Here is a 26212-nt window from a genome sequence, read left to right as displayed (position 1 = left end):
CAAGTTCACTAATCTTAAAACACAAAACAGTAACAGTTGAGCAAAAGTATTGTATAGCTCCCTAATGAGTTTCTGAGATCAGATGCCTGAAAGGTAAAGGTGAAGTGGAGGCTTAGCTGCTAGCAGAAAATAAGTTTCTTTACATTTTCTCACCCTAGTAAATGAATTGCACCTGCTTTGTACTCTTTTCCATAGTGGTTGATGTTGACTTGCTGTGTAGCAGAGGCAAAAGCTCAAGCTGAGGAAGGGGCTGGCTGGGTTGTAATACAAAGGTGCAAAGGGGACATTGATTCATTAGAGTTGAAGACACCACAGAGAAGTTCCAGAGACAGTAATGTATCAAGACTGACTGGCATAATTAAATGCACTGCTTCAGGGCTGGGGTGCAGATTTCAGAAGCTGTCTTCAAGTTTCTACTAAACACAAAGGTGGTTTCAAAATGCAGTAATACCTCTGTCTTTTGGAAGGATGACATGTTGAATGACTCTCGCACATTTGTCTCTTCATTTGCATTTTCCTGTGCCTCTCTGAGATAATTGAGTGTGTGTAGCCTGTCTTCAGAAATGGGTACTGGAGAAACCACATAAGGAAGCTATCAGGAGAAGATGCTTTTTTCCTACTGAGATTTTAAATGGCCAATCCAGTTTTAACTCTCTTGTGGTCTTATGGCCGTTTCCTTTTGAAGCTTCTCTTCCCCTCACAAGAAGTCTTGCACATTCTTTCCTTATTTTAATGCCTCATCTTTCTACTGGGAAATGTCACATTTTTTCCTGTCTCATCTTTCTACTTATCTTTCTTCCTGGCTTCCATGGATTTTTCTTTTTGTGTATGTTTTCTCCTTCCTTTCACCTTGAGGAGATCCCTGTGTTGCTGAATGACCAGAGATCACAGATGCTCTATTTGCACTTCAGGCTGATAGAAGCTACAGGGGTTTCTCTTCTCTGTGTCACAGTTACGGCATGTTTACTTTTGGAGAAGCAAGAATAAAGATTCAAGTTTGATCCTAGACTCAGGATTGTTCTTTCCCTTTGCCTCCTATCCCTTTATTTATCTCCCTCCATTTCTTTTCTTTTTCTTTTTTTTTTTTTTAACCTGTTCTTCATCGCTAAAAAGTGGGGTTTATTTTTATCTATTTTTCATCTGTAGGTAGCTAGGTCTGTCCTAAGGTAAGGCCAAAATGAAGAGAAAACATCCTGGGATTTCTCTCAAGCTACACTTCAGATTTGAAGTGTGTGGTTACCTGGGCAAATGTAATTCTCAGTGAAATGCAAGTGTCTTTTTCTGGTTGAGTATTTTACTCAGAATAAAATATGTTAAAAAAGCTTTTTCTTTTCATGCTTAAGAGTTTTTTTTCGTGCTTACAAGTACTTCTTATATCACTACTTTGAATGCTAGCACCAAAAGTTGTTTCTTTGTTAATGTACTTGAATATCTGTATGATCTGGTGCTATATGCAGGGAGAGCAGGCAGGAGACTAATGTGGTGTGTCTTACAGCTGCCACAGAGGGCCTTGTGTTTTGAGCTGTGTCCCCTCTGCGTACCTGGGGTCACTCAACAGTGAAGCAGTGGGCAATGAAGCTGGAAAAAAATAATTCCTGCAGCTTCTGGAGTGTTGCTGATAAAGGCGAGGAGCAAAAGAGATCAGATTTTTTTTTTTTCCGGATAGATTATAAAACGTGTAGCAGATTATGTAGTTTCTGCCCTGTTGATAACCCTGGAAGCTTAAAATTAAATTTAAAATTAAAGCTTAGTTACTCTCAAGATGCATCTTTGTTTCTGGGCAGATTACTCAGTTTCAGAACCTGCATTTTTTGAGTCTGCTTTTTGCTAATGTCCTACAACATAAACGCATTTCTGCGACGCTTCACTTGACCATTAGAGGTTTTTTTTTGCAAGCTGCTGAGTTCAGAAAGTCATGGGAAGTTTCAAGAAGCCGAGGCAGAGGTGTCCTCCTTGCTTCATGAATTGCATTGGGCTGTTGTCAGTTCCGTGTTCCACTTGATCTGGTTTGATGTTGCTTGTAGTCCTAGTATGGCGGCATGCTCTGTAAGTTTGAAGAGCCATCAGTTAAATGTGATTTAATGTTCAAGTTTACAACTTTGGAGTCTCTGTTCAGTTTGAGGAACAGCAACAAAGCCATAGCATCACCTATATGCAGGAAAATAGCACCTTTGGTACAGTCTGTATTTCTTTGAGGGAGCAGAAGCAGGCATCAGTGATATGAACAGCATCTCTTATGCTGGTTATAAAACTGGGAGCGGAGAGCATCCCCCCTTAATTGTCTAGCATCCTAGTTAATACACAGTACTTTACTCCAGAGGAAGAAAGGAATGTATAGCTTCAAAGGATGTTTTACATACTTTAATAAATTTTGGAGTAAATGTTTGGCTGTTTAGAACATCTCTAATTAGTTTGGCTTTTTTGTTTGTGTTATATTTTTAAGGAACATTTCCAGAGTCCAAACCAGTTTATTCTTTAGAATAATGACTTTTAAAGTGCAAGAATATCTTTAAGGTTTCATTGCTCTTTTTAGACTAATAACTTTCTGTCACCTGTCTAATTGTAAGACTGTAAAGCAGTTATAAGAGTAATTTAAAATAGTGTTATGGCTACAAGTTATTTTTTCAACTTCATTTTAATGCACTTTATCTGCATTAATCTCTTTCCTCCCTCCTTCTGTTCTGTGACACCCTTTCAAACCTTTCAAATATAAAATTCATAGCACATATGTATGAACTAGCTAAAATATTAGGCCTAGATTTTTTTTTTAAGATTAAAGAACTATGATGCATAACATACTAAATATTTAAAATACTAGTCTAATTTCAAAATACCATATCACACATTCCTAAGTTACCTCCTCTGAAGCTGTGTAGTCTTGAGCAGCAAGTACAGGGTTACCAACTAGAAGCTTCTCATACTTTTCATAATTTGTGTCTTTTGATGCATTCTTTCTTCTTGGTTTCTTTGCCTGTAGGATGGCAGTAAAATTCTAGCAAGGCTGTGGATAGTAGTGTAGCATTTTAAACAGAACATAGTGAAAGTGATGTCTCTGAGCACGCTTTGTGATGGTGCTTTAAATGTTATGGACAAGGCATGTGGAAACGGCCGTTTTGTTTATGTTTGGTTCATCTATGTTTGCTTTCATACAGCTGGAAATGTACCATCTTTGAAAAGAACAAAACAAAGGAGCCCTGTCAAGCTGTGATATACCTATTACTTAAAATCTTCTGGAATTGCGTATTTTGAGAAAAATGATGCTGTGAAAAGTATGTGGTTGTAATGAAATATTGTTGCTATTTTGAATCATGATCAATGTTTCTAGATCACTGCAACAAAAACCTAAGAAAGGAGAAAGGTCAGTACTTACCGGTATCAATTAGGAGAAGGTTGAGCATGTTTAAGATTTATACAACTGGAAAATCTGTGTATTGATTTTTCTGTATTTACCTAAATCTCTGCAAATTACTGAAAAATTTTGGAAATTAAGACATCCTCTTCTCAGTAGAATAGGGAAGTCTGAAAAGACTGCAGAAGTAGCGTCTTTAAACAAATTCTTAATGTCCTCATATGGCTGCTGCTAGCAGGGGACCTGAGTGTGATTTCTTGATGCTGCAGTGACTTTTATGCCTTTCTTCTGTCTGCTAGGTTTAGTTTGTGTCCATGAGACACACTGTAGAACTTTCAACTTCTTTTTCATATGGGATAAGAATTGACGTATAAAAGAAAGGGATAAAGGACTAGGATGGAGGGAGGAAGAAAAAAGATCTGTCCTCAGAAGAAATCCTGTCCCTTTGTGGGAGGAAAGCTGGATGCTAGAGGGGAGAATAGACTTCAGGGAATGAAAAAGAGGAAGGACAGAGACCCAAAGCAGTATAGAAAAAGTAGCCCAGACTTTTTACTAAGATATAAATAGGTAGTATGATAAGAGAAATACTACCTAGAATTTGTCTGCAAGCAATGAGAGTCTTTACTCTCAGACTACTCTCAGCAATGAGAGTCTGGAAGGCATCCAGCTGTACTTTTTCCTTCCAAATTAAGATACTTGTGAGGTGACCCATTGAAGCTAGTGGGCAGGTGTACATCTGGGCCACCAATTCTGGCTTCCTCCTCTGTTCAGAAAGATGAAGAATTTTAGTGGATAATCATTGTTCTTTGCCATTCAGAAATACTGGTAAACGCGAGTAATTTATTGGCAGAGATCTGAAAATCAAAACACCAATGTTTTAAAACCCAATTAGTATGGTTCTTTATTTTTTCCCCAGATAAACTAGTGGAAAAAGTTAATGGCAGCTTTTCGAGTTCGTTAGGCTTGAGATTGCTAAAGATGCTGCTTTGAACATGTCCTCCCAGCCAGAACTAAAGAAAAAGTGAGGCAGCCTTAAAGTGAGTGTAGTCAAGCTACCATCTGGACTCTTTTTTTTCGATAGATTCATTAAAACAATGCCTACGTGCAGCCAAGCCATTCTTAATGGCATCTCATCAATGTATGTGACAGAACAAGATTCTTCTTTGAAGTACAGAAAAAAATTGCTGAACTTGTGAGTATTGAGTATTGTATGACCTCATGGAATCTGTCTGTGTCTTGGTTTTGGTCTTTGTAAGGCTTCAGGTTGACTGTTCTGGGTATGTGCTCGTGCTTGCCTGGCTTTGTGTATCATAAATTGTGATTCTCAAGACTTACCCTTTAGTCCTTTTCTTTTAAATATCCCTATACTGGAATTCTTACCTGGTAGATCTGCATCTGTCTCATCCTGTGGAGAGTGTACCAACACAAATCCTTATTAATCTGTGTAATTGAATTGCTTGAATGCCCAAGTTTCATGCTTTTAGGAAACACTGATTGCTGATGTAAAAATTATTGGTGTTTGACATTTAAGCTTCATGGCAGTCCTGCTTGTGGGTTAGTATGTAATTAACAGGTGTACAAATGAAATGACAGCTTCTTCTGAGAATCTAATACTTTGTGAAGTCTATAGGTGGTCTTTTAGTGATTCTCTTGAGCTGTTTACAGTTCCTGCTGTATATTGCATGTAATTGCATTTTCTACCTCATATTTAGGTCAATAAATGCTGAGATGGGAGAAAAAGGGAAATGCAGCTGTAAATTTGTTTACCAGAGCTCTAGGTGAAAGTATCTATAACTTACACCTGCATGTAACTTTCATCCGTGGCTTGAAGAGAAGGTGATGTGACACAGAGAAGTTAGTTGTATTTGACCCGCCCGAAATGCCTTTGGAAGTTTTCACTGACTGATTGCATATAAAGCAGCAGTGTGTGGGGTCAGCTAAGCTGCTTATCCTTCTCAAGGACAGGGAGTTAGTTTCTCCTAGCTAGTTATGAGCAGCATTTCAAGACTTCTGTGGACATTTTCAGAAGATGGTTGGCTTTGCTTCAGTCTTGTGGTGGAGAGATCTCAGGAGGTATTATGCATTTGCCTAAGCAAATTCATGCAATGGGCTGTAGTTGATCAGTGCCTCACAGTTTTCCAGTGCTACTTTTGTTATTATTTTTGTGCACTGAAAGTGATAGGCACACTTGTAATTTAACTCCTTCTCTCTAAACATTCTGTAGCTGCCTGCTTCTTATATTCCTTGGTACCCCATTTTGTCTCCCCCCTTTTGTTCTCTCTGTAGGTGATGCGAGGGAAGTGGGAAAGAATTTCTCTCTTGTTAGAGGAGGAACCTTCTCCAACCATAGGATACTAAGAAATGATCAGATGGGTGCCTTACTTGGAGTGAGAGGAGATGTAATAGCTGTGGGGTTAGAGCTTGAGGAGGGCTAGGGATGCCGGCTCTGGAAGCCTGTCCCCCGTAACTGTCCCAGTTCAGGCTGGTGGGGACTGCTGTGCTGCGCCTTTGAACAGCGGTGGGAAAGCTAGAACTGAAGGACATTGCTGAGTGGGCTCTGTAACCTCCCAGAAGCCATAGACCTAGGGTTAGATTTGGGGAGGTTTTTACAAAACTAAAGGAGATAAAAAAGAAGAGTCAGGTAAGATTTTTTTCAAAAGCATTTAGATATCTTACTTCATTTGACTCCTGTCTATGAAACAGATTTTTAAACCTCTAATGGTTTCCCGTTTGTGGTATTAAGAGGTGGTATCTTCTTTTAGTTCCTGACAGATATTTAATTATTTATTTTTTTACCCTAGAGGTGAGAGTGCCTCATTCTTGATCTGTTCTTTTCAGACAATAACTTTCCCATCAGCCCCAGAATAATTGCCCTGATCTCATTCTGATATGCTCAGTAATGCAGCTCTTCAGTCTTTGCCAGTGCATTTGTTTAGAGGCCAAGTGATACTGCTCTGGGATTTAGACACAGGCAAAAAGCTGGTTAGAGATTAATTTTGCATGTAATACTCAAGGATGGATACTAATGGTAGAGAGCAGCTCATTCAGGAGTAGAGGCTCCATTGTGTTTTGTGTGACTTCCTCTTGGCGTCTGAAAACACGTCAGTACTTCTTGATAGAGATTGAGCCTCAGCTGTGATGCAGTCTGACTTTTCGATGATTGTTTATGTTCCATTGTCTATATTCAGAAAAATATCTTGTCCCTCTTGGTCTTTATAGTTTGTTTTCTTTTTTTTGTTGTAGCCTACTGGAGATAATTTTGAATTTTCAGCTTTTAGAATACCTTTTGTGGGGCAGAAGTAGGAGTAACTGGTGGTCTGAGCCTTGCTTCTAGGGAAGGGGAGCTGTTTGGTGCCTGTGCTCTGAGTACACCATCCTGATTATGCAGTATGCTTTCTGCACGGGGTGAGGGAGCGACGAGTAACAGTGCAGGGGAAATGACTTGCCTGAAGCTGATCTGCTTCATCAGCTGTAGAGTTATTCTGAATGCAAGCTGCCCATTTTGTCACGAAACCTTGGCCAGCACTGGCATGAATACAATGTTCTGTAGCACTGTCTGCCTTGCTTTACAAAAATCTGCTGTTCATTTTAGGATTTCTAACAGCTGTCGATTGCTTGCCCAGGCTGCTCTTTTTTTGAAATCAATTCCTTTTTTTTAGGGAAGGAAATGGAAGGGTGTTTGGATTAAGAATTTTCTTGTCTGAAATAACAGGAGGTTTTCGTGTTGTGGATGCTGTATTGCCTGCCTAATGCTGGTGTTATGGTTGTGGGATCTCCGTCATGTTGGAGTGGGCGAGAGTTTAGAAAAGAGCTTACCGACATTTTGCTCTTGAGATGCAGAGCTTATGAAGAGACAAATAGATCTCATCAGCATAAGGCATCAGCATAACATCGAATACTTCAGTTTCATTGGCACAGCCCTGTGCAGAAGATTTTCACAGTTACTGCATAGGAGAAGCAGTAGAGTTAAATGGAAGATACACCTTTCTGATCTGGATTTGACTTGTGTGTGGAGAGGTTCTGACATTTGTTCAGAGCAGATGTTTTCTGTAGGTAGTTGTACATGCTTGCAACAGAATCTTATGTGAACCATGAGGCAGAACTTAAGTGACCAGGATCTTGGGAATTAAGAGTTTAGTGACGGAGGAATGAGCTGATGTTTTTGTTCTGGAGTCACAAAGCCAAATAATGAATTTTGGTTTAATCTTTATTTCCCTCCCCCATCAAACATCTCTTTGGTTACCAAATATAACTTGTAGTTTTCCACCTTCACCTTGTCCTGACGTTCTGAAGACTTGATTCAAGTGTTCTTGGTTTTTCTAGAGATCTGGTTTCTAATGTTGTAAGAGTGTTGTAGCTATGATGTTTTAAGGATGTAAGGAAGACAAATCTGAAAGGAAAGAAGGGAAACCTGTTCTTCAGCCAGCTGACCTTTGGAGTGCAGAAAAAGTTTTCACATGTGCAGCTCTTCTGTCTACTAATTGCAGAGGACCTTTGAGGCATGATTATACAGCTGGTTGTCTGCTTAACAATTAAAGTTTACTTGGGCATATTGAAACTCTTTAGTCATGTTTACCAGTGGTGAAAGGAGGAATAACATGATGGGGTGGTTATTTTCCTTATCAATATCTTATGATGCCCTGGAAAGAGGATTCCTTCAGATATTTTGCTTTTTGAAAGCGTTCCGGCTGACATAGGAAACTGCAGACAAAGCTGGGAGGAGTAGAAGCAAGAAGCTGCTCCAAGAAACTGTATTGAGAAGTTTGCCTCCATCTTTACGTACATTGTAGCCTCTTGCCATGAGGAGCTGTTTTTTGCCACATTTTTGAAAAAATCCTGTAGCAGAAAGCATTGGCCTTTTTCTTCCCACATAGGTCTGCTCAGCAGTACCAAGCACCCTAGATTTCCCCTGGTAATGCCAGTACTACGTTATTTGGTTAAATTGTAATTTCTCCCTATTGATTAAGTTGTGACATGAGTAACAGTATCCCCACTGGCTGTTGTTGCAGCAGGATTATGGTAGACACTGATACTTTGTGGTATGAAATAATGTTTCTGCATCATTTTGTGGAAGTTTCCAAAACAAAATTGTGTTTGGATTGTCTGGCAAGGTGATCTGAGTAGCTGGTCTGGCAGTCCTTGTGTGGCTCGGGGTCTCATGTGGTGTGGCATGGGGGCTAGAAGGTCTGATTCTCAGGGAAGAAGCCTCATATGGAGAGAGTGTGGGAGGAAAACCGAACCATTTCCTCACAAATCTCTGGAAATTCAGGGAAAGTAAATACTGCATTTATCAGTGTGCGCCATGCAGGCTAACATGAGAGTCCCTACTATTCATCTGGGTCTGCTTGATTGTTTTAGCTTTAAAAGGAGGGGCACGGGGAACTAGAGTGCCGCAGAGAAAGCCTTTCTGAAGTTGCATCATGACTGCTTTGTACAGCATTAGAAAGTTTTGCTACTGGTAGAAGGTTTTTGCTAACAGGAAGAAATGACGAATTACTGTAGGGAAAGTTGAGACATGGCTGTGGGATTTTTGGCAACTCTTACTGATTTAAACTCTTAGTGGGTTAGGACTCTTGGACTTTACACACAGGTCCTGCATTTTCTAAGTTTTAGTTCTCAGATCAATTATTGCTTAGCATTATAAAGCCTCACCAGTTTTCTTTATGTAGGGCTTTTTGGTGCCTCAAGGAATCTTGTGGAAGTGTCACCAGGAGTTGGCATAATACTTGATGACTTTATGATTAAAAAGGTGTAGCTTTAAAAATAATACTACAAAGGTGAAATACTTTTTATCTCAGTGTAATATTGAAACAGCAAGAGTTGAGCTGAGTATGTGGGATCCCTCCTTTGTTAGGTGCTCAGATTCTCTAACAAAAATTGTGTTGGGATGCAGTCTCCATGCTTGATGTTAGCAAGATGGTGATGCCATTTCTCCACAGGTGAGCAAAGTTAAGTCAGCTGGGTTTTGGTTGTTTTTTAAACTCTGTATGCATGCAAAGAGTGTAGGAAACCACCATGAAATGGGTTTGTCAGAAATGTTTTTTTTAAAGTAATTCAGATGACCAGAAGGGGAACTGCAAGCCTTAACAGGTTTAATTTAAAATTACTGACACTTGAAAAAGACCAGCCCACTCATCCACTCCAAATCCACAATGTGATTTAGTATTGTATTCTGCAAATCTACAGGGCTTGTGTGCAAATAAAATATGAGGGGTTTTTGTTGTTGTTATTTTGATGTATTTTAAGGTCTGTCTTATAGAGGAAACTAATTCTTGCTTCCTAAAATGTCTTGAAGGCAGAAGTCATGGTGTCAGGATATGTTTATGCAGTCAGCCAAATAATATACTTCTCCCTTTTGAAGGCAAATGTAAATACAGCAACAAAAAGATAGTCTGAGCCATGAAATATTTGGACTTACATGTATGAGCTGTTTGTGACGTAGTGTTAAGCAATTTTCAGAAATCAAATTGAGCTGAAATTTGACTCTGTGCTATGGCTTTTGCTGTAGGTGACTGAGACTTTGGTGGTGAATTGGACACCCTCCTGTGATAAAACAAACCTTTTTGGACTGGATTGAAGAAAAAAAAAAAAGCCATTCTTAAAACATTGTGATGGTTGTAACAGGATTTGTGTAGTAACCGTTGCTGCAGTTTGTCAGTTAAGCGTGAGGTTTCTGGACCATAATCTGCCCATCTGGATTTTTATTTTTAACAGTTTTTGGCTATGAATCTCATCAGTCTTATCCAGTAAATGCTAATGAAAAAGTTCTGTTGCTTATTTGTCTTCTCAACTGTTTTGTACATAAAAATGTCATTCTGTGGCTTAGGGCTGATGTAGGCCTCCCCCCAATTCTTCTTTTTGCTTTCAATGTGGTCTTATATATGTCTGGTTTTGCTACCCTGTGACATTATTTTCAGTGTAATTTCACTGCTGCAAAATGGTTATGGGATCCAGATAGAGTTGTGTAACTCTAGCTGAGGAAATAAGAGGTATGAAAAAGTCTTGTAAACACAGATCCCATTAGAGTTTTTAATACTGTTAGTAAGCTTATGAGGGTAGTAGCAGTGGAGGAGGAGGAAGAAAACAGCAAATGAGAAGCAGACCTGCTCTTAAATAAAAACAAAAGATATTTAGTTGATAACTTTCCTTCCTGAGAGTTCTGCACTATTGACAGGCAGTAAGAAGGGTAATGTGCAAATTTAACAAGTGAATTACATAGGTAGAAAACCACAACTGAGTAACCCTGATAGTTCTTTGTTTGCTTTATCCTGTGAGCAAATGCATGTGCTAGTGATTCAAACTGAATTTTGATTTCTTCTCTGGAGCATTTTGCTTGTTCGTTGATCATTTAGTTCTCTCTAGGGCTATGTTTTCAGTTAGGAAAAAAAAAAAAAAAAGTGTGTGTGTATTTCATTCTTGCACAGTGACAATACCATCCTGCCATACAACCCTAGTGGAGAAAGCTGTATTTTTAGAGTTTTTCCTGTGGCTAACTTTGCCTGAAATACCTGATGATTGCATTACAGTGCCCTGTCCTTGCTGGCTTGCTAGATCAGTTTAGCTGTACTTGCTAGCCTGTTATAAGAATGTTTTAAAAATACAAAAACACTGAGAGAAAACCAAAGGAGCTCTCAAGTCGGAATGCTCTCCCCAGTCATCTTTTCTGAGCAAGGCTGATTAACCATCAATCAGCGGCAGTGTTTGTAGCATCCTTTCTCTATTGCTTGATCCCTATTTTTGTCTTATTTAACCTTCTTGGTCTGTCACAGTGTGTGAAAAACTCACACAGACGAATTCCACCAAAGGCTACTGTTCTGCATTTGTTGTTGGAGCTGGCTTTGTGAAGGCTTAGGTGTTTTGCAGGGAATTGGTTTGCAGCGGGTAGTATCGGAGAAACAAATAGCTGAAACCTTATTCTGACTTGGTACAGCAGGTGTTCTGGTGTAAAGGACTTGTTTATTTTCTTAAGATTGGCGCTGCCTGAATACTTGAGGAACCAGGAACAGGTATCTTCAGACTGGTTTCCTTAGTCTGTAAAAGGAAAATAAACTACTTTTTAGCAGTATTGTGGTTTGCTTGATTTTTACAAGGAATGTTGTGGATTTTTTTCTTTCACTATAAATTAGCATGGAATTACTAATCTGAAGCAGAGGAATGCTAATTGAGGACAGCTGGGAGTCAGTATTTGAATATTGCACTATGTCTTCAGCTTTTCAGATGCTTCATTCTGCACATAGTCAAGCTAGACCAGGACTGGGTATGGATGCAGGTCCTTGTGTCTGTTCAGCTGTCAGGGTCTGACGTTGCAGGGTCCTGGTTCAGTCTTGGGGTCCTCACCCCTGGGCTTGCCAGTTTAGTTTCTTCTCTTGAATTGTGTTTGGGGCAAGAAAATTCATTCTTGGTGCCTGTTCAGTATTTGGCATGTCTGCTGGGCTGCCCCAAAAGCACCCATTAGCTCTAATTGTGCTGAAGCAATTTGTGATGTGTGTGCTATGAACACCACTTAGACCAGCTACCGTGATTCAAGGGAAATGCGTTACTAATTGTAAGAAACAGAATACAGTCCTGAAAGAAGGCATCTTGAGTGAGATTTTTCTTCATTACCTAATGTGCTTTATGAGATAGTCAACTCTTGGCTTGTCTATCTCATCTTTCTTCTGCTACATGGTGTAGCTTCATAGTTGCTCCAGCTGTTCATCTGTGAGCCGTTACAACAGAATTTTCTCATGCTGTTCAGTTTAGTTTGAACTCTTTTATCCCAAATATTCTCTCCCCTCACTCTGACCCATTTTGGCACAGGTGTTTAAAGGTGAATGCTTCTTCTGTTGTTTTAAGTGCTTGTATGTTATCTCTCTCTACATTTAAATCTGTTGCCTATTTCAGTTGGGGTGTTCATGGTAAGTATTTAGTTTCCTTCTGGAGCTTGGTGGTTGTGGTTCAGTACTTCATGTGTTCCAAGTAAAGTCTTCATATGTTCCAAGTCTTAAGGCACAGACTAGAGCAGCTGCAATATTTCTTCTACTCAAATGTAGAACTTTTCCTTTACATCTCTGAAAACACAGCTATCGTTTTTGTGACTGCATTATGAAGCTTAGATTTCGTTGTGCTTAGTCTGATTTGCTCCTCAGAGTGTAATCCCAAGACTATTCGAGGATGCTCTTCATATTCCACCATTTCTATGTATTATGTACTTGTGCATTGTAGGTGTGCTGAGTTTTTTAATAATGTTGCCTGAAGTTTGGGAGGTTGTATGGGACAGGTATTAGCTACCCATCTCACAAGTCTGTGCTTGGAAGCCACAAAGGAGCAAATGGGCAGTAATGTACCCTTACTGCTTACATAGGCTGCAAGTATATCAGGTCAACACTTCTGACGAGATTCCCTTTCTGATCACTTCGTAGGGCTGGGACCTACCTGGGCAAAATGTTAATGTGACAGAAAAATGACTGGTGGTGGGGTGTCTGTGACCCATTGAATCAGTTCTGCCCTTAACTGAACACCTTGTGGACAGAGCTTTGGAAGAGAAATGCTTTTGAAGGAAAATATCTTATTTTCAAACTTTTGCAACATGCTTCTGTTACATACCATGTGTCTTCTCCTCAGTTCAGAGGTGAATTTTGTTTATTTTTAAAAACACATGTAATGTTTTTTATAGGATGTTGATTATGTGGTAAAATAAGCAATGGCCTAAATAACTTGGATCTAATTTATGTGAAATGAAAAGTAAATTTGTAATTAAAAAGCTCATGTTTCATTTTGCAATGTTCACCTTGGGGAACTTTTTTTAAAATTACAATCAGAGTATTTGTCTTTGAGTATTACAGAGTTGAAGACAAAGGTGAAGTTTTCTGATGTTTCTTGCAGAGTTTGAGACTTGAAGGAATATATTCCTTTGGCCTGTACTTCTTAAAGACATCAACTCTGAGAATAAATTTCTAGGAAGGAAAAAAGAACAAGAGAATAAAGTAAAACCAACACCAGAATTTTAGACGTAAATGTAAAAAAAATAGAAAACAGCAAGAAACCAAATAATTTGGAAGAGTTTTTATTTAGTTATGTTATGGTTAAATGTAATGCTTGCTCTGCTTGCCTGTATCTGAGAATTCTTAGCACTTTTTGGTTTTCGAGGGTATCAGAGAGAGAATATATGACTGACCTAAGAGACTCTTTACTGATAGGCACTCAACTAAATAAAATGAGCAGAAATGCTTAAAGTGCGTTCTACAGTAACAGAATTCTTTTTCTACATGGCAAATCCTTTAAAAAGCAATGTAATAGTTAACCATTTTAAAAATGATGTTAGTAGAACAGGTTTTATAACACCCCCACGTACCTCCTTCACTGGTCAAGATTGCACTCTGATTATTTCCTGTTAGTTTTTCTTCTCACTTTAGCTTTTGATACCAGAAGTGCTTCACTTAATTTTCTTCATCTCCTTATTCAGAGTACAGTCGTATTACTTTGTTCCGCCCTGTTACGTTTTGGACTGAAGCCAGCGGGAAAGGTGAGGGGAAATGTGAGATGGGGGCCAGGGGATGGCTATAAAATCAAAGCTATAGACATTTCTCTAAAAAGATAATGAAGCCTAACGTGCCATTTTTCTTAAGGTATATATAACAAAAGCAATGCATTCTGTCTTTGCAATGTGCCTTGTCTGTTGCTGTGAGATTTGTTCACTTGCATTTGTATTTATTCAATTACATAGAGTTTATTTTTAGGATGTGTGTCAAATGAAAGTAACCCAATGGAAATAATGTAATTAGATAACAAATACATTCATTGCTTGGTCCAGTTGGTTTTCCTTTCAGATCCATTTAATAACTCTTTGGTATTCTCATGGCCCCTGTTTTGTGGATTATTCAAGCAGATTTGTCTATCATAGAAACTCATTTATTGTACTGAAGGAGTAATAGCTCAGTTGGAACATGACCTGTTTTTATGACTAATTGTTGACTGCAGCTTGTTACAACCTACCCTGTATTAGGAAAGCTTAAGCAATGTGACTACACACACATCCCCATGTCAGTAAGCCCTGCTGGGACAGAAGTTGTTTCCACTGATGAAAATGCATGTTTGTGTGCATAGCTTGTGTTGGATGTTTTGGGGTTAAGGGTTGGGGTTTGGTGTTTTTTTGTTGTTGTTGTTCCAGCAGAAATAATTATGTCTATGCCAGAGTTTTAGCTGTTACAAAATGGCTATAAAAATCAAACCTGTAATTTACATAAAACAGTACCAAAAGGGTAGGATAGTCCCCATCAAAGCTGCGTGTTTCACATGGCAGTAAACAGATCGAGATGTGATTTGTTCAAAATGGTTTGGATATGCTTGATCCTGCTTCTCACGTAGGAGGTATAGATGAGATGGCCCCTCAAAATCCCTTCCTGACCTGGGTTTTGCTAGGCGTTTAACCTGTAAGTGAGAATGGTTTGAGGTTGCTTATGCTTTGCCTGTGACTTTATTCTTCCAAGACTTGAAATTATTCCTTTGTTCTGCCTGGGTCATCATGTCTGCTTCCCAAGAGGAAGCACTGATTTTTTGCTAGTTTTGCTCCACAATTTAAAATGATCTTCTCCCTTGGATAGATTTGTCTTCCAGATTTGTCAGTTTTGTATTACATCTTTGATTTCACTACTGTATTGTTTTTTATATTAAATTTGCAATCTTCCTTGCTGTCCTTAACTTTTCTTTCTGAGCAGAAGCTGTGATGCTTTCTCCTTTTCTTTATTAGCAATTTTTTTTTCTTGCCCAAATTTATTATAGGACCGGAGAGTACCTTTTATCTGTTTTATTGATAATACCTTTTGATACATCTAGGTAAGAATCCACCAACCCTGGATTTGCGTACCTAGAGATAAACATTGTGAATGGTTCTCTCTTTGTTTAAGACTCAAAGGAGAGTATTCAGAGTCGATTTTAAGCACGCAACTCAGGCTGTCCTGCTGACTGTACAGGAGGCCTAAGGGGAAAAGACCCTCTGATGATCCGTAAGTGTCTTACCTTGGCTACATAGGGCACTAGCCCTTGGAAACTTAGGGCAGTTTAACTTCGTAATTTTGGTGTTTGTTTTGTGTGCCAAGTTAGCTACTGTGAATTCACTTGCCCTCAAAGTATCATTGAAAAATTATTTTCTACTTTTCAGTTATTTTCTACTATTTCTTTTCCATGTCTCTTTTTCCTTGTAGAAAATTCAGTGTTTTAGAAAGATGCATGGTTTTATAGATAAGGTCATTGCTTTTTAGATTATTTTTTCCCCCAGCAGGTTTTACTGCTTTCACCTGATTCTGAAAAAGTCTGGGCCATGTGCTGTGCCCGTCCGACTGTGGGTTATGATACACCAGATAATTGGCCACCTGTCTTCTGATTACTGCTAACACAGTACAGCTGCTGAATCAGTTAATAAGTTCAACACCAAGTCAGCCTGTTACCTTAGTTCGCTGTGTAAAACCGTTGAAATCGAGCTGGCCGACTTGTGCTGGAGCAGGTGAGGAGAGCTCATGTTGTCTTCCCAGTTTGAAGAAATGCTTTCTCAGGAGAGGTAATTTCAGTAACACTTGTCAAAGTATTTTTCTTGAGCTAGTTTAGTTCAGCATGAGAGAGAACAGCCACGTTATGTAATAGAGAGGTTGAGGGGCGATTGCAATGATCGTACTACTGCTCCTAGTACCAGTACTACTCTACTAGTACCACTGAGACCTAGTAACTGTGTGTGTGTCCTAGTCTGTTGGAACAGTAAAGTAAAATATTTTTTAAGAGTAAGGTGTATTGATAAAATAATAAACAGAATGCATTTGCTTTTGTTGCTTTTGTCTGTCTTTAGCATTTCTAATCTAATCTTCTAAACCTAGCATCAAATCCTTGTAAAAAGGAATACCATGTAGGCTGCAGGCTCGCAGCTCTTCGAAGAATGTGCAGGTGTTTCACTTGGTAGTGAAGTCTTTTTTGAGTCTTGTACCTTGTAGAAGCTGTTTAGGTTTTATCTCTTTTCTAGTGTTGTGTAATGAAAGACTTGGATGAAGTGTCTCTATACAAAAAGTGCAGTTAAAACCACAAGAAATACCTCTGCTTTCATTGCTCAGAGGAATTTCAAGCGCTAAAGTGCCTCAGTTTGGACTTTCTGTGGTATCTCCTACTACTGTACTAGCAGCAATGATATTTAGGTTGGCTATGTTGCACTAATTAAAAACAGTATTTTGTTTTGTGTTGTGACGAATTAAAACCAGTAAATTTTTTTAGTGACTTGATAAAAGCTGTACACCTATTCTGGTTGTCAAAAGTGGAAATCTGATGACTTTTCTGCCAAAATCTTGTTTATTTGCTAGCTGTAGAGAAAGGGATGCTCTACTTTTCTGTCATTATTAATTTTACAATCTGCTACTTTCACATTTGTGCATGGGATTATAGCACTGTAAAACAGAGGCTCTGTCTATAACATAGAGTGAAAGTCACTGGTGATGGAGAAACAATCCTGACGGTAAAAGACTGACTCTATTTGGGAGATGGGTGTGCTGCCTAATGAATCTAATTTCACTGCAATCAAAAAATCATTAATGTGGATGTTTGAGAACTATTTCCCTTCCATATTTATGTAATCCTTCCACTTTGACAGGTCTGCTTGGTACTGGGGGAGTTGTTGGCTGCTTTGCTGTGTGCGTGTGCTTTCAAAGCCCTCTCCTTCCCTATCTGTTTCCCAGCTGTTCCGACTGGAGGGTGTCTCTAGGCAGAGGGTGAGAAAGCGCTTACTGACATCAGGGCTTAAGTTTTCCTTTGATATGTTGCCTGGAGGCTGGTGGGGAGGGAAAGCTGAGGGCCAGATTGGTTTACATTCTGGCTTCCAGTGGTGTTTTAGAAGCTGGTTAGGGAGGTGAAGAGACATAACATTGAATATCTGAAACTGAACCAATTAGGCTTTTGGCACCAGGGTTTGGAAGACAGAGGAACCAAGGCTGCTGTGGCGATGGATCAGGAAGTGATCTCAGTGAAGCACTGAGGTGCTTGCAGATAAGGCAAGTCTGGCATTTTGTATGGAGTGTAATCCAGCTCAGAGTGAAGCAGAAACATAAGACTCCCATAGCCCGATTATAAGAAATCTTCAGCTGCCCTTAAAAACGTAAAAAGTGAAGTTAGTTTGGTAGAAAGGCAGTGGTTAAATGTATTTGCATAAAGCTCTTGGTGCCTTCAGCTAAGACCCTCATGAGCTCAGTGTAGTTAGCACTGGACAAACGTGAATTCACAGCTGCTTCTGTAAAGAACTAGAAATATAAAGACAGGTATCATATGAAGGGTGGTGGCGAAGGAAATAAAACAAATACTAATTGAAATTAAAATCTTGCAAACGGTCGAATACTGAATGTTAACAAAAAAGTTGATACTAAGGTTACTGGATAACCTTTCCATTGCCATCTTGTGCATATAGACTGCAATAGTTCTCTGCACAATCACCTGGTGTTCACAGGATGTTGCTGCCATATTCTAACAGAAATGTATGAAAAATACTTGGTTACCTTCAGTTTTTTCAGGAGACAAAGTTGAAGTCACTGCTGTCTGCTTGGCTAACGTAGCTTTCCTGACAAACTTTTTTGGGAATGTGTACCCATGCCCTTAGGGGGCTGAAAACTAACGTGAAGTTGGCAGGCAGTCCTTCAGAAAATTTCTGTGCTACTTCTTGTCTATCTGAATTGGTCCTTGAGCTTGGTGAGAGAAGTGGAAGAACTCCCTGCTCCCATCTCTTTAGCCTCTCATGAGTTTTATTCTTTGAATGGCTAAGTGTGTTTTGCTTCTTGTCTTGTTAGATGGGTTGGTGATCCCATTGGTGGAACTGTCTGCAAAACAGGTTGCATTTCACATTCCATTCGAGGTGGTGGAGAAGGTTTATCCTCCAGTGCCCGAGCAACTGCAGCTTCGAATCGCTTTCTGGAGTTTCCCAGAAAATGAGGAAGATATCAGGTAATGAATACTATTTCATTGATATTTCAGGAAAAGTTCTGTTCACTGCGAGAGAATTGTTGCCCATTTGATATCCCTTATATTTGCTGCTTCTGCTGTTCTCATGTGTGTTTTGTAATATGTGGACGGATCACTGTGTGATATGCTATGATACGGGGTTTTATTTCAGGGTGAGCTGCCCTGCGCACATCCCAGGAAAAGCATGTACACATGCAAGTTTTATGTGTAAATGACAGCAGAATAAATGCACCCTTTAGTTTGCCTGATAGTAACTATTCTGTAGAGTTTTGTCCTTACGTTAGTCTTAAGTGGTCTTCTTTCCAGTTTAAATCTATTGCTTGAGTCAAGAGCTTTAACGGCTCAGAAATTTCTGGGGAGGACTGGCTTAGGGTGCTGTGCAAGCCTTTTGTTGGTACAAGTGGGAGAATCGGAATTTGCTGAGTACATCAGTGATCAGAGTGGATACAGTCAGGGATGACTATATTTCTTATGTTTCCACATAAATTGTGTGAGTACACAGTCAAAAACTCGGTGCTTTTAGATCTTTTACCCATGTGTTTATGCTGAAGCTTTTATACTACAGGAGGGCTACCCATGTAACTGCACATTCAGAATTTTTTTGCAAAGTAGTGATATTACACTCCTTTTAGAAAGAATCATCCTGAAAGTTCTCAGATGCATTCATTTAATGTTCTGGTGTAGATGGTGCTGGTGTGATTTGTAAGATCACCTGTGGGGAATCAGAGCAAGCCAGCTGGTTGTACATGTTCATTACTCTGATGAGCACAGATGTGAAAAAACGGCATGTGAGCCTGCATGTAAATCATCTGGAAGTACAAGGATTTTTTACTGTGGCATGCTAACATTGGACCTTAAATTGATTTATACTGTATATAAAACCTTAATTTTAGGGTATGTATGAATTTGTATTTCGGAGCCTTAGTTTGGAATTCCTAGAAGAGCCAATGGCAATACACAAACCCAGTTAGGAAGAGACTAATGATTTTTATGGCTGAATTGTGATGCAGAAGTGGCGGAAAAGAGCTGGAAATGTCAACAAAGAATTTAAGAAGATAATACTGTGAAGTATCTAAAAAACTGATTGATCTCGATATATTATGTGTATCTCTTGCAGATTGTACTCGTGTTTGGCGAATGGCAGTGCAGATGAGTTCCAGCGAGGGGAACAACTGTTCCGGGTGCGGGCTGTCAAAGACCCTCTCCAGATAGGTAAGGACATTGCAGCTCCACGTCTGTAGATATTTCAGATTCCCAAACCCATATCTGCAATGGGACAGCAGTGCTATGACTATGTCCCAAAACAAGCTTTTCTGTTACCCTAGACTAAGCTCCCTGCCCCATATGTTCTTTGTGATGTGGTGAGCTAAATACTGTGTTTATTTCAGCCTCCATCAGCTCAGCTGTGAAACTGAGTGAAAAGCCAGAAATGTTTTGAAAATTAGACCTTTAATCTGACTCAGCATTTTGGAAAAAAAACGTAAATGCCTTTGCCTCTGTAATGCTTAAATTCCACATTGATAAAGAGAACTTGGTTTTTTAGTCATATGATCAAATTAATGCCTTGCCTAAAGTGCATGTATGGCAGAGAGAAAGTTTGCAAGGTTTAATTATTCTTACAACAAAAGGATTGCTTTAATAATACAACTAAAAATACTACTTGTAGTATTTTGGCAAAGCAAATCCCTGTTTTAAAACAGTGGGTTTTATTGCTTTTCCTCACTTCTCGTGTTCTTTTTATGTTTTATGGCTGTAGAAACTAATCTTTCTAAAGAATTGGACTCTGGATTTTTCATTAAAGCCTTTTGAAGTAAAGAAAAATATTGAGCTGGCTTTTCCAGTGTCAGCTGTTAGGAAGGCATTATGTGAAGTAAAGACACTGGTATGTCAAGGTGGGCCATGTCAATCTAACGCAGATGTATTGGTTTTTTCTGCAAGTGTAAGCTTCAGAAATAGAATACTAATTGGCTTGTGGGAACTGAGCCTGGTTGTAATAAGAAAAATGATAATATCAAAAGCTGTGTAATGTTAAGGAGGAAAGTTCCTCTATTTTCCTGTGATGAGGAATGGAGACTTCTATGGACCTGTTTATTTGCTAGTACCAGTAATACTTAACTCTCAGTGATCAGTGGAATGAATGAAGTTAGGTGAAGAACCCTCAAGAAAGAATGAAAGTGACTTGTACTGTAAAATTTTGGGGAGAATGAAAGGAGGAGATAGTCATTGAGATAGCAGATTGCAGAAGACTGATGAACTGCTATCTGAACATGGGGTAAAGCATCTGAAAGGATTTTACCTAGTCTGTTGTCTACTGTAGTAACAGTAGCAGGAATTCTTGGGAATGGAAGTGAAGTACTTGCTCATACTTTAGGTATGTTGAGTTGTCAGTGAGACCAGATAGTAATTTTGGAACATCAACGAAATTGAGCTAAATAGGATTAAACTGACTTTTGAGTGCATTTGTAAGCTCCTGATATCAGGACTGAAATGCTGAGAGACGCCTCTAAGGCATCTGCCGAACTTCAGGAAGGCAAATGTTTGAGAGAGGCAAAATGAGCTAAAATGTAACTGGCTGAAATTCCGTAATTCCTGGGACTTTCACTATGTAAAAGGGCAGAGTATTTAGTATACAGTGGTAGGACTGTGCTCAAAACTTGTTTCAATAGTCAATTATAAGGCAAGGAGGTGTAAAGCAGTGTAACTGAGCAAAGGCTAGAAATAGTGCAAACCCTGTGACTGGGGGAGGAATAGGGAAAAAGAGGAGGTGGTAAATGATACAGGGGAGAGGAACTTCTGAAATACACATATGGCAACTCTGCTTCTTGGCAAAGGATTATGTGCGTGGAAAGGGAAGTAACTCTGTTTAAACAGTAACGTTGTTTCCTCCTTAGTAGAGGAACTTTATCTAATGGAGGGATTTTAACTACTCCCCCCCGCCATGAGTCGCAGCCCCAAAGCTAGGCAGTACGGGTGGGGTGGATATAATTTCAGTTGTCTGCTCCAAATGATTTTAAGGCTTGTGGTTGCAGTTTTGACTTTCATATACTGACAAATGGGAAAAAAACCCACAGGAAATGAAGCAGCCCTTGAGAGGGGATTTGATTTGGAGGGGGGCTGGGCAGTGCTTTGTGATACTGTGATCAATAGGACAAAGCTTGAAATGTGTTGTGTGCTCTTTTTGTCCCATTTGTCTTTGCAGTATAAGATATGTTTTTGATTTAAACATAAATGAGTAATCTTAATCATCTTGCCCACATGCAAATCCATATCCATAATTTCTGAACAATAGCACCTCTTCATCACATTCCAAACCCCCACTTTTTTACGGTGTTCTACTGTATATACACAAAGAATTGGCTTTTACAGACCTTCTCCTGCGCATTCCCTTTGTAGCAGTCATATACCAGGCTCCTTGCAATGAAGACATTATTGCTGTTCTCAAATAGGTGTGTTGTAGTTGCTGATTTCAGGCACTGACTTTCTATCAATCTCTTAATTTCTTTTTAACAATTGAGGGAGCCAGTAGCAGGTTCATTCTGGGTTCTAACTTTGTATCTCCTTGAGTAGTGTCTCGAGGTCTCTGTTTTTTAGAGATTCTCCTATCTTGGTTTTAAACAAACATGTCCAGAATTGCCTTGTGTAGTTGCCTGTCTAAAAGCTTTTGTTCAGCTTTCATTTTCCTATTTCTGTTAGTCCTGAGAAAGTAAGAGAGAAAGTTCTTAAATTCTCTGCAGAGGTGTGTTTGCTGTAATTGTTATAGGGGCATCAGAACTACCAAATGTCAGTGAAGAAACCCTGGAACCTGTATTGCAAGAAGTATTCTTAGCAGGGTGTTGTTAACTCATAGGTCACCTAATAAGCAACTGGAATGAAAAGATTTGAGGAGCTTGGGGTATTTAAAATTTGTGCATTTCTACCTGAAATCATGAGGACTAATAGGACCTCAGAAAAATTAATAAACAGAACTGGAATTTCACAATAAGTGAGTTTCATGATGAAGTAAATATTAAATGCAAAAGACTTTGATGTAGCTAGCCTAAAATTCTGAAAACCAGTGGGGAGCATACATTTCTTTTGAATACTTTTCCTGAAAGATTAAATTTCAGGGGTAGAGCAGTGAGAAGGATAAGGTATGGACTGAAAAAGAAGTCATCTCTGTTTTGTAGGTCCTAGTCTAAGCAGCATTTAATTATTTCTAGCTTTTATGTTTGATCAAACCATGTGTCTTAATTGAGTATCAGAGAGGACAGTGTGCTGCTCTCCCTTCCTGACTACATGATAAAACCTGCTTCATGGGTGCAGCAGATCACTCCTGGTGCTCTCTGTGCATAGCTAGTGTGTTTTACAGTGCAGGTACCTGACACATTCTCTGAAGTGTCGGTGCTGGATGCTTGACATATTCTGTGCCCGAGTAGTAAATCTGGTGCTCATAAGAAGTCTAAGATGCGCTTTCTGTGTAGAAAGCCTAAATGCATTCACAGAAGCACCAAGCTTGCTCTGTGCCCACAGTGCATTTAAGAAAAATGGGAGCCAGAGAGGTGAGACTCCTAGCAGAGTGATTCCTCTGGCTGCAGCTCATTCTCGAGGTCTTCTGGGAGTGGAGCTTGCTAAGAATAGGGTATAGATTTTGTTTTTTTCTGGTGGGCTACATCCAGTTGCAGAATGAATGCTGCAGGTACATGCAGACATGTTCTTGTAATGTATTGTTATGCATGGAGTAGATAAGCCATTATTAGGCAGTGGGAGCAGGGGATGGGTGGAACAGAAGAACATTCTTGTGGTCTCCATGAGGTGGCCAGGTTGCTCACATATGTGGTAGATGTGATTCTTCACATTTAAGCAGGAGGGTAGGAGCTGTGGTCTGCAGGAAAAGGCAATAGTTGCACTTTGGCTGTAAACAAGTACAATTTGATGACCATTTCTTTAAATGGTAGCTTTGGGCTAAAGCATTCTGGAATTGTGCCCCTCATAGTCACCTTTTCAGTCCTTACAGTCTCAGGCTTGTAAGCTGTGCAGCGAACTGAATTGTGGCGTTTTTGCTGCTAAAAGTAACCATTGATTTAATCCAGACTTTTTTCTTGGTATGGTTTCCTGTGCGGTCCCACAAACCGTTGTTCAGTGCAGCAAGGCTGGTGGTGCAGAAGAACTGGGCAGAGCTGCTTGAATTAGCGGTGTCAGTGGCAGACATGTTAATCGAGCTACAGTTTGAGTTGGAGCTTATGATGTGTCTGAAGCTTATATGATATGATGCTGAAGCCCTTAAATTTTCTTTGTCACTTTTTATAACTGTTCTTCCCTCTTAGCATTTAATCAGTTATCTGTCTTTATTATACAAATAAAAAATCCATGTTTAGAGCCTGGTAAAAACATGTAGCTGTGACCCATTCTTCTCTTAACACATTTTGAATACTTCTTTTTCTCAGTGAAACAGAATTGCTACAGTTTCAATTTCTGAAATGCTTAATTTGCTTTTGTGAAAATTAGGGCATTTTGGCATTAGCCTGAGATGCTTCTAGTATGACAGAAGGACTAGCTGAACTGTTTGGGTTATATTATCCAAGTGTGGAACATAAATTAGAACTGTAGCTAGTAATAAGCAGTGCAGTAATTTTGTGTGAATGCTGCCTTTTGTTTTGGTTCTGTTCCAATTGTTAAAATGGCTGAAGAATTTAGGTGGTATTATGTGTACTAATCAAATTAATCACCCACATCAGGAAGAGGATTTGAATTCTGGTGAACCGGAGAAATGAAAAGGTTAAGCAAGGTAAGAGCAAGTTTGTATTGGCACAGGGATTATATTTTGAGGAAGAAATAGCGTACATTGTTTCAGATGGGATTTAGTAGGTCACATGCACTCCTGAATGCCATCATTATTATAATCTCACAATATCATAATAAAAACTTAGTAGCTTGGATTTATAATGTACTTCCCTGTGCTGACGATGAAGAAACTATTTCAGTCACCTGTCCCAAGCCATATTTTTTCACTTAAGGTAGATTGTTGAATTGAATTTTGGTTATGGCTTTGATACCCTTGGTGCTTTCTGTGCTTCATTAAAACTGAATTTGAGATCAGCAGAAAGGTTCTGAGGCTGATAGTCAGCGCTGTAGAGGATGATCAACTGGTGACAGGGACCTTCAAGACAAGTAGAAGATTCATGCTCCTGATGTTTTTTTCCTGCTTGTAACACATGTGCCTGTGGATAACCGTTATCTGTAGAATAAAGTGCATTATAGGTACAACTGGTATGCGTTGTACGTGAGTTTACATGAAAACGAGCCTCAATAAAGTTCTTTATCAGCCTGCTTGAAATGAGATTTGTGATTTGTTTCATCACAGATTAATGTGGCTGGATTCATTCAAGTGTGATTGCTGAGATTTCCTTTTTCCCTTGACTTTAGTCTAAGCAAGAGTTTTGTGGGTTTTTTTTTTGCTTTTGGAGTACAAGGTTTGTAAAAATGGGATATTTGCAGAATTGCAAGGAAGTATATAATTTTTGAGAAATGGATAGCTTCTGAAGCCACAAAGTGAAACTAAGTGTTCAGGTGTTAAGTGTAAAGTTTCCCTGTAAAATTGTGAAAGGTTAGTGACTTGAAAATAATTCTGAAGAAGTCACCTAGCCTGTTCTGCACTGTTGCCAGAGTTAATTAACATAGAAATCATGCCTGAAATATGTATAGTCTAGCTTTGACCTTGTGATCAGAAACCCACGCTTTTCAGTCATGGCTTTATCCAGTTCTTTTCTTCATTAAATATTAATAGAAATAAACATATAGGTAAATGAATGTATTGAAAGCTGCAAGTTTTGAACCTCTTATAGCACATTATGTCTTTCTGCTAATATTCTGCTGTAGCTGATGGGGAAAACACAAATGTGGGAGACTCTGGATCCATGTCCATTCCTGTGTGGATGTTGTTTCTAGACATGTTGTTTCAGTGTTTAAATGGCACGTACCTAGAGTTCTGTGCTAACTGAATCTGTCTCCCAAGCACTGGAAGGGTAACTTTGGACTTTTGAATTTTAACAGGCTTCCATCTGAGTGCCACTGTGGTACCCCCACAGATGGTGCCACCCAAAGGTGCGTACAACGTGGCGGTGATGTTTGACCGATGCAGGATCACCTCGTGCAGCTGTACCTGTGGCGCTGGGGCCAAGTGGTGTGCTCACGTCGTGGCGCTCTGCCTCTTCCGGATACACAACGTAGGCCTTTAAATACAGTTCTGCTCTCCCCTAGGCATCCTCTCTGAGTCTCTCCTTATTACAGTTTTATGCAACACACACTCTTTTTAGGGAAATTGTTCTTGGCACTCCTTTTGGTTACAGATTGTGCAAATGTGCGCTCACAGTTGCAGTCTGCAGAGTGAATTGTCTGAGGCTCTAAACTGCAGCATGTCCTTTGATAATGTGCAAATTGCTAAGGGTAGATACAGAGTCCTTTTTGGCTCGTTCCTGTTTCTCATTTACATGCTAAATTGCTCATTCTTTCTTCAGTTCTGCAAGGAGTGAAGGGCCACCAATAGTTAGTCTTTTATTAAAAGTCTTTGTAAATATGGGATTTGAAAGCTCTTTCTTTAGGTTGTTTGATCAGAGTGCAGAAGGAAAGTAATTTTGATCACTCTTGGCCTTTATGCTCACTAGTTCATTTTAACACATACTGAGGCAGGTAAGTGTCATTTTGACCTGTAGATATCAAGCAGTCAGTTAAGGTTATGGTTTTATTTGACTGCTTCTATTCTGTGTGGCCTTGTGGAGAGTGAAAAATAGGTCTTTCTTGTTCCAACCAACTCCAGGTGAAAATGCGTAGAATCAACATGAAATACACAAGTTGGGGGTTCAGTCTGGCATACAGATTCATTTCCATTCAGTCTTTGGGAAGCTGAGAAATACATCTTAGGGAAGG

General features: G+C 39.3%; 1 protein-coding gene across 4 annotated transcripts in view; it reads left to right on the top strand.

Annotated features, from left to right (window-relative positions):
• ZSWIM8 (zinc finger SWIM-type containing 8) overlaps positions 1 to 26212 on the top strand; it is a 63082-nt gene that overhangs the window by 6533 nt on the left and 30337 nt on the right. For all 4 annotated transcript variants that reach the window (XM_080401169.1, XM_080401168.1, XM_080401166.1 and 1 more), the window contains exons 2-4: positions 18139 to 18292; positions 19428 to 19522; positions 25340 to 25512. In XM_080401169.1, the coding sequence (XP_080257295.1) occupies positions 18139 to 18292; positions 19428 to 19522; positions 25340 to 25512 (422 nt within the window). The remainder of the gene's footprint in view (positions 1 to 18138; positions 18293 to 19427; positions 19523 to 25339; positions 25513 to 26212) is intronic.

Source organism: Falco punctatus, assembly GCF_963210335.1.
Source record: "Falco punctatus genome assembly, chromosome: 9".
Classification (NCBI taxonomy): domain Eukaryota; kingdom Metazoa; phylum Chordata; class Aves; order Falconiformes; family Falconidae; genus Falco; species Falco punctatus.
This window is presented reverse-complemented; position numbering and strand designations above follow the sequence as displayed.